General features: G+C 44.7%; 1 protein-coding gene across 1 annotated transcript; it reads right to left on the bottom strand.

Moving 5' to 3' along the window:
• Nucleotides 1-7,358: 7,358 nt before the first annotated feature.
• Nucleotides 7,359-7,850, bottom strand: LOC144094234 (uncharacterized). The gene has a single exon (XM_077628172.1). It carries the CDS (start codon nucleotides 7,833-7,835, stop codon nucleotides 7,386-7,388), a length of 450 nt encoding a protein of 149 aa, XP_077484298.1. The 5' UTR covers nucleotides 7,836-7,850; the 3' UTR covers nucleotides 7,359-7,385.
• Nucleotides 7,851-9,210: the final 1,360 nt, after the last annotated feature.

Here is a 9,210-nt window from a genome sequence, read left to right as displayed (position 1 = left end):
AACTCCTGGGCGGCAGCACACGCTTCCCGCGTCTAGTAATGAGCTGACACGGCTCTTTATTTGGGGCACCGGTTTTTGTTGAAAGAAGTACTGTAGTACCAATAGGGCATAGTCTGACGCAGCTTATTCCTCCAGTCACTTTATTTCATGCTTTGGACGGAATAGCAAATAAGGGGGATACACTGTGTGCTGAGTGGGGCAGGGAATCGAGACAGATGTTATCATGAGACGAAAAAACAAGCGAAGAATTAAGGCGGATTGCACATGTTTTAGTGCGGATCATGAGCGCTAGCTATGGAGACACAATCACGTTTCAATCCCACTTATTCACCGCCTCTACTGCACATGCAGGCTGCTCCGGACTTCCTCCAAGTTCCCTGTCCTCGGCGCATCCGAACTCCCCGAAAGCCAGCGCGTGCAGTCTCAAGTCAAGATGGGTACAGCTGCTGTTCTCGAGAGCTTTCGAAAGTATTCTTTCGACGCACTCCCTCCCATTAAGCACCAGCTCAGACACTCTGGAAGTGTGCGCTGTTACACTTTCGGAAGGTGAAACGCGGTCTAGAAGGGCTCCCACTCACAGCTGCATGCCGGGGGCCGCTTCGGAGAGTAGGACGCTTTCGAACCTCGCGGCTCTCTGCTGAGTCGCTGGCCATTACAAATGCCGTGACTTTTGTCGGCCTTTCGTCGCGAAAAGTGCCGGGAGTGCTTTATGGTTTTGGTTCACGTTTCTTCGCCGTTTCTTGCATTATTTCCTTTCCCTTCAAAACCTAGATGTGACGCTTGTGCGCAGTTCCTTTACACTAGCTGTTTTCTTTACAACATAGGCGTGGAGGCGGAGAAAGCACGCGTGCGTTTTTGTGTTTGCCGCCGACATTTTCCAACCACAAAAACTGCTACGTCTTTCCAGAGAACCTTCGTGTAGAGATCTAGTGCCCAAAAACACAAGAAAAAAAATTGCGATCATTCTTTCCTTGTGAGGCCATATACTGTACGAATGTAAGTATAGTTATTAATGCTTCTAGGTATATGAGAATCATCATTCTACAGTATTGTTTTTATTGCGTCCCCTACGTTTAAAAGGACGGTTCAGGCTCTGAACAAGTCTCGAAAACAAGAAGAAATTTGAGTCAATGACACACAAACCCAGAAAAAGGACACAAATTTACAATACCAAAACTTTGGAATGTACACAATAATGAGGTTCTAGCTCATAAAGTAGATGAAGCAGTGAGTGAGGTAATCTGGCATTGCGCCGGCTTTCTACAGCAAGTTTATGTTCTTTATTAAAGAAGTTATCATTGTCACGATGTTAAGAGAGTCAAAAAACTAAATAGTGGTTTGACTGTCACTGTGCACACTTACAAGGTATTCACAGCTATAGGCATTCTTACGTTCCAAAATAAGGGTAAAATAAACGCAGTGCTTGCAGATGTCAGAATAATCTCACAAGATATATTTATACAAAATCTCATGAATGCACGTATCTTGCAACTTAAGCACAACGGAGAGTACCAAGGACAAACACGATAAAATTCAATCACCTAAACTGACGGTACGCCCAACTGCGAAGAGAAAAAAAATGCATTTCACTTTCGTAGTGCGTGTTAGACCGCAGGCAAGCCGCGAGGCTTTCAATTTCTTCGCAGTTGCCCATGGCAACAACTGCTGTCTCGATTACGTCAATACTAAATGCGTGCGTGAAAAAAAAAGTAATTTAAAAGTAAACGATTGAAGACGAAAAATTGAAGAGGCAGTGTGTTCCAAAAAATATACAAGAACACAGTATTAGGTTGTAAGAAGTGACAGAACAGAAAGGGGCCTCGAAACAGGAGAACGTTGTGCGTTAGCTCTCACATACCTTAAGGGCGCAGCATTTCAAGATATGCTGCATAAAGTGTGTTGCTGAAAGTTGCACAGACGCTTAGAAAACCTCCTGGTGCAAACCTGAAGCACGGCCACTGGCGGTTAGCGACTGCTCGCAGACCGCTTTTTTTTTTGCGTCAAGATAATCTGGTATTTGGTAATTAATTACCTCACAGATTTGTACACTTATTCGAAAAGGTTCAGTAAGAAAGTAGTGTACAGCGGCAAAAAAGAAAGCCTTAAATGTGATTTTTGTGATGGTGCATGTATTAAGGAAGTGTTTTCCGCACTCTTAGGAATCGCGCGAAACCCAAGATTTGTACGGCAGGCGCGCCTGGCAGGGCTTACTGCACAGTGTTCCGTTGAATTGCTGATGTTAGCGGAAAAACGGTCTCACTCACTGTGCGCGAGTGTCACACTCTGGTGTCCTGTCTGAGCCTTGTGCGTCTCCTTCATATAGCTCGAAATGAACTCTTAAAATCAGTCTTCATTCAGTCTAATATACTGAGAGTCATGAGGGCAACTCCACAGCGTGGTAGAGTACATTTCAAACAAGCAAGTTATTACTCACTGCCAGCCACCCCAGAACAACCAGGTGAGATTTGTGCAACAAAAACGAAAGTTGGGCTAGTTGATGCGTAAACGTGATACAACCACAGCCGCGACTTGCCCACCCGGACAGTAAAAACGAACGAGTACTACTGGATTAGTTCTGCCGATGTTAAACAACAGAGAAGCCAATTGTGTTATAAATTGAGCGCAGCATGGAACGCGCTTTTAATCCATGTCTTACAGCACTCATTCATCTTCCTTACTGTACGTGTAAGTCGTGCTGGAGTTCCACTATGTGCATTGGTGAATGCTATTGAGTTATCGCTTTCTGATTAAAGCCTTTTTTTTAAATCTTACGTGATTGGCTGCTTCTTTTAATGCCCTACTTATTTTGAATTGAATCTGAGGCGACACGTGCAATCAAGTAAAAGCTGATTGTTTAAATTTAACTTATTCATTTTATTAACACTACCTAAAACAAAGACCTGTTTGATCAAGGTTTGAGAGTAAAACTGTGCCATATTGGCTTTCCCAACAGTAATCAGGTTTTCTTGCTTTAAATCTTAGCCTCAAGTTTCGCGAGACGGCCTTTTACCTAGCAATTTTTAATACATTCCAAATTTCATTTTGAAATATAATCCAACTCGGATATATAGAACTCGATGGTGTCGCGAATTGTTCGCTACCTTGATAATTCGATATATAAAAAATGACAGTAGATAAGCTTATCTGTAACCTGGCAACAAACAAAACATCCCACCCACGATAGGGACGCGCTTCCCGCCGCGATGTCCAGCACGCCTGCGTGCACCGCTAGCAAGGCGTTGTTAGGCGTAACCTGCTTCGCATCGAAGCTGCGGGGGACGATTTTTTAGAACTAGCGAGCGCCTATTATAAGATGTCTAATCTTTTTACCACAGCTCTAAACACAGAATTATCGCGCATTAAAATCCAGGTGCACTTGGTTTCCTTAACGCCTTCGGGAGCGAAGCGAGCGAAGCACGCCGGGCTAGTGCCGGCGCTTCGCATTAGTTAGGTTGGATTCACCGTATGACACCCATGTGGCGTAAAATAAAAGAGGCCCAAGGCCGCGCAGCAGACCCGTCTCCGCGGGCGAAAAACGATCAAAGCGGTTCGTTAGGAGAAGCGCAACTTGGAGGGGGGCTGCGCGCAGTTCGATATATCTGACGACCGGCGGAATTGGTGTTCAATACAATGTGCGAGTTTCCTATACTTTCAACAGGATTTTCAAGGGGATAAACCGTGTATGCGACCTAGTCAGTAATGGGAAATACCCGGGTTCGATATAGGCCTGTCTGCATAAATGAGAGTAAACAGTGGGTTCTCATAACTTCGGCGCATGTCTTCGAAATGAAATGGCAATTTTTCTTCGCATTAAATGCGAAGCGTAAATTTTATTAGCATAGATTTCTCGAAGGTGCAGTCGGACTCATAAGCACAGGAGGCTTGATAAACATGAGCATGATTCATTGAGAAGATCAGCAAACGATTGTCTTTTTGACCGATGCACATAAACTGCTTAATGCACGCGCGTTGTCCCATATGTCTCAATTGTGAACGTTTTTATGTTGCGCTAAGTCGTTACACAAGACAACGAAGCACCAACTGCCGCCGCAAAAACGTTTACTTGAGCAATTTTCTTGATAAAGCTTTGAGGCTTGTATGAAGACTGCCTTTATTTGGTAACGGTTTTTTGTACTCCTGTTCCGGTCACCAATAAAAAGTGGCTGGTGGCGGAGTTTTTTTTTTTTTTTGCTAACAGACACTTGTTAGTTGGAAGCTGCGCATGTCCTCTCAACGTCTGTTCCTCCCAACGTTTCTCTGCGTGTCGCATCACAAACAATGCATGCTACGACGCTTGTGCTTTCCCGTTGACAATTAAAGAGCCCATTAGGACTGTCTCTTTTCTGCTTGCTGCAAATGGGCGAGAAAGTACACCAGTAGGGCCAAAGAGACCAAAGGTTACGACCTTTTCCTTACCCCCTTCAATGGCAAATTTTGATCCTGACGAACGAAAACTTTCAAAATTTCAGATTGTTGTATGAAACACAGAAATTCAAGCCTCCCTGATGATTACTTAAGCTATTTCTGTCGCTTCTTGATATCTCCACGTCATGACTTTGCTCTCTTTTCAAGGTGGCAGCTGCACTGATTTGGCTCATTTTTGTAAGAAGTAATTACGTATACAATTAAGCCAATTTTGTGCCTTTTGAAAGCACAGATTCGTGCAGAGCAGGCGAACGAGTACATATACGTTCCGGAAGCCACACCGGCTCTTACGTAAAGCAAGGAGGTGCCCATCTTAAAACTAGTTTTCTTACTCAATTCGCATGCTTGGCTTAAAATGAATCTACGTGGCTTGTCGCAAAGGGTTCAAAATAAGCTCCAACCATTGGCAGCACATTATATCCAGTCGCAACCGAAGATGTAGCGATACAAGTTGCGTACAAATTTTTTTACGCGGTCACTGGAGAGGTTGCATTGGCAAATCACCAGATGCCGTAAAGGTGGTGCATATTATTTTCACACTTGCAGAAACTGAGCCCCATGCACATTTCCAGTGTTCCCTTAATGACGGCCGTCCAGCATCAGTGCCCTCGATATTCTAATACGTACCTTGATCATACAATATGTTGTTCGCTTTTTTAGTCACTGTTGAGCGCCACTGTATGAGGCCACCGAGTGTGGCTAATAATAATGATAATAATAAAAAAAATTGGTTTTGGGGGAAAGAAAATGGCGCAGCATCTGTCTCATATATCGGCGTACACCTGAACCGCGCCGTAAGAGAAGATGTAAAAGATGGAGTGAAAGAAGAAAGGAAGAAAGAGGTGTCGGTGTGAAGGGCTCCGGAATAATTTTGACCACCTGGGGATTTTTAACGTGAACTGACATCGCACAGCACACAGGCCCGGGCACTTGGGCCCTCACCTTCAGCAGTTTTTTATAGCAAGCAGCAAATATAATAATAATAATTGGTTTTGGGGGGAAAGGAAATGGCGCAGTATCTGTCTCATATATCGTTGGACACCTGAACCGCGCCGTAAGGGAAGGGTAAAGGAGGGAGCGAAAGGAGAAAGGAAGAGAGAGGTGCCGTAGTGGAGGGCTCCGGAATAATTTCGACCACCTGGGGATCTTTAACGTGCACTGACATCGCACAGCACACGGGCGCCTTAGCGTTTTTCCTCCATAAAAACGCAGCCGCCGCGGTCGGGTTCGAACCCGGGAACTCCGGATCAGTAGTCGAGCGCCCTAACCACTGAGCCACCGCGGCGGGGCAATATATGCAGTTTTTTTTTTCAAGAGAGGATTTATTTACAGAACGGGTACAGCTAACGCTGACCAGGTTACTCCAGCAGTTAGGCCTCAACTGGAGGTTTTGTGATGACGCTTCACAGGCCTTGGCACACGGCGCTGATGCTGAAATAAACGTAGAATTAAGTATGGTGGTAAGTTTTTAGCGAAAGCTTTATTAATTCTTTTATGCGAACATTCGAGCACAATGTGCTTAGCTACAAAACGGCACAAAAGCCAAGGGCTATACTCTCACTGCGTTAGAGAAAGTTACAGTGCTTTGCTCGTACAAGTAGCCGGCGATGCTTTGGTCAGAAGCATGCATTTACTGAGAATAATGCAAATTCCCACCAGGTAATCAACCTTACCCAGCATTTCGCACCTCTTCACGTAACTCAGTTTTATTTCAGTACCATGCACACGTATGCTTTTTTTACTATTTACCCTAAACCAACTATGGCCAGTATCACTTATACTTGCTTTTAACATGTAAATGATGCGTAAGGTTCGCTACCTGGATCGAATGGTTTAAGCCCCCCCCCCCCCCCCCCCACCCGCCCAGAAAAAGAGCACTAGCCATGAGGGAGCGCTGCACTGGGTTGGTTACAGTGAGATCCCGTTCGTTAACCGATTTTAGCATGCGATTATTGTTGTTTCCAAGCGCTTTAGCACTGTCGTATTTCCCGCTCCCGATAAGCTGAGTGACTTGTATGGTCTTGTTCAATGGAAATCGCAAGATTCGGCTTTCCGTTGGTCGATTAGTCAGTATGCACCTTACAAAACAGCTGCTGTCCTCTGTGTTTCCTTGACCTCTGAAAAATTTTATACTGGGCAAACTGGCTGTTGCATAAAAAGACACCTACGGAAGCACAAGAAAAGAATACAGATTTCAATAGAACTGCCCGCTCATAGCCTCGCCTGCAGCTGTATAGCCGATTTTTTTCTTTAGGCGAGTGCTACTGTAAACACCTTAACGAGCGCACGCGGAAAGTTGTAAGGGTCTGCCACCTATCCAAACGCTCCGGCGTATATGTGACTCAACCAGCTCAGAATTTGCTAACGAAGGACGTCTTCCTTCCTTTCTTTCTTTCTTTCCTTCTTTCTTTCTTTCTTTCTTCCTTTCTTTCCTTCTTTCTTTCTTCCTTTCTTTATTCCCTTCCTTCTTTCTTTCTTTCTTCCTTTCTTTCCTTCTTTCTTTCTTCCTTTCTTTATTCCCTTCTTTCTTCCTTTATTTATTTCTTTCTTTCGTATCGCATTTCTTTTAAGTAGGGAAAGAGGTTCCTTTCTTTTTACTGCTGCCCTACACTACGGCGTCCCTCGTAGCCTGAGTCGCTTTGGGACATTAAACGCCCATAAACTAAACTAAAATTTTTTTACTTCTCTCCTGTTCCACCGGTTTCCTAACTACTTATATACCTTACTTCCGCACTAAAACAAAGATTAGCGAGTCAGCGAATGCATAGTTTCTCTTTGTCCCTCTTTCGTGCCTTATCTCGCATGAGTCGTTTGTAACCAGAAAACGCGACCTTGTGGACAAATTCTTTGTAAAACAAGATCGAGAATCGTTCAGTAGGATCACTACCCGATAATACTGCTAGATTTGGCTCGATTAAAACACTCACAATTTTTTTGACGAAGGTCTAGGTCAGTCTCTTCTACCACCAGCCTTTCGAGCCGTATCCTCCACCAAAGCCTCCTCCGTAGCCGCCACCGTAGCCGCCACCGTAGCCGCCTCCATAAAGACCACCGAAGCCTCCTCCGAGTCCACTGCCAAATCCGCCCCCGAAACCTCCACCGAAGCCACCTCCAGAGCCGCCGATGCCGCTGTGGGCCACAAGGGAGCCTCCGCCGTGGATCTTGTTCACGTGGTGGACAGTCTTGACGAGGAAGGCTGGCCCGGCGACCACCTTTCCGCCTCCGCCTGCTCCGCTGTTCAGAAGCACGACACTGCTTCCCACGCCAACTCCACCAACGCCACCTCCAAATCCACCTCCGAAGCCGCCGCCGAAGCCACCTCCGTAGCCACCACCAAAGCCGCCCCCATATCCACCCCCGTACCCTCCTCCAAGGAAACCAGCCAGTACATTATCCGTGGCCATTGCCATTATAGCGAAAATGATAGCGACGTTGATCTGAAATGAAACATGGATTCCAGGCAAACATATTAGCTTACTGAATGACATTGAAAAGTTATAATCGACCTTTTCTATCACATGCAATTATGGGCAAAAAATATTGTAGCATCAGTTAGTGAGCGAACATAACGCTGCAATGCACTTTAGCCAGTGGCAATTTAGTGTTTGCAGCTCAAAGCCTTACACCAAAGTTACATATGTGCATGAAAACTGGTCCATCTGTCTCTACTCCCCTATTCTTTTCTCCCTTACCTAGCGCAGCCCAGTTGCGGTGACCCCTACATAACCAAGGAAGCAGCTACCGGGCTGCGCATCCCTCATATTTCTTGCCCCACCCCTCCTACACGACCTCCAAAGTTATTAGGAATCACAATTAAACTGCTATTTCTCACACACTTTAGAGCGCATCTTCATTAGGGCATATTAAAGAACACTTTTGTATGTTAGCATGAAGCCTGGTCCTTCCGTGAGCAAAGTCGTGCTCAGGTCAGGTCTACTGTCGCACTAGGTATTCACGGGCGCACCGGCATACCTAATGTCCGCTTTTACACTTACTTTCACCTAGGCCAGCAGGCACACTGTCGCAATATATATACATATATATATATATATATATATATATATATATATATATATATATATATATATATATATATATATATATATATATATATATATATATATATATATATATATATATATATATATATATACTTCTAAGCGGAGCTCTTAATTTCATTCTTCTGCCTTTCTGTCTTGAAGGTAGCAGAGTCAGTGGCGCAGTCAATTATTGTATTGTATTAAATATGAGATATAAAGTAGTGAGTCAAATGAATATCACGTGCGTAATTTCAGCCTTAAAAATGCTGTTTCCACTCTATATGGACACAATAAGAGTGCTTCTAAGGCCTCTTACCACAGACTTCATGGTTGCTTGCGAGTTGCTTCTGGAGCACTGCCCTGCTGACCATCTGCCGCAGCCTTATATACTGTTTGCCCGAGACTCGTTTCTATACAGTGACGGGTCGTGTTATCTTGGTCACTGCGCGGTCGTACATTTTAAAACCCTCGCACCTTCCGCTCTGACAAGTGGAACAGCTTCCTGGGCTGACGGCGGTCTCTAAGAAGCGGGAAACTTTGAATACTTTTATTTTCCGCATACTAACGGCCAAAGAGAACCGTACTAATGCCACTATTTTGTTCTCTTATGTTTCGCTTGAGGCTATATATATGCAAATAAAGAGCGCACACTGACATGCCACGCCGCAGTAAAGGCGACTGCGATGCGCAGTTCCACCCAGAAAGGACACAAATAGGGCACTCTCGCTTATTTATTTCTAATTCA

The sequence above is a fragment of the Amblyomma americanum genome, chromosome 1 (genome assembly GCF_052857255.1).
Source record: "Amblyomma americanum isolate KBUSLIRL-KWMA chromosome 1, ASM5285725v1, whole genome shotgun sequence".
NCBI classification, from domain to species: Eukaryota; Metazoa; Arthropoda; class Arachnida; order Ixodida; family Ixodidae; genus Amblyomma; species Amblyomma americanum.
The sequence above is the reverse complement of the archived record's forward strand: the minus strand, read 5'-3'. Positions and strand labels throughout refer to the sequence as shown.

Excerpts from the sequence above, each read along its gene's own strand:
- LOC144094234 (XM_077628172.1), bottom strand. The coding sequence starts at position 7,835 with ATGGCAATGGCCACGGATAATGTACTGGCTGGTTTCCTTGGAGGAGGG.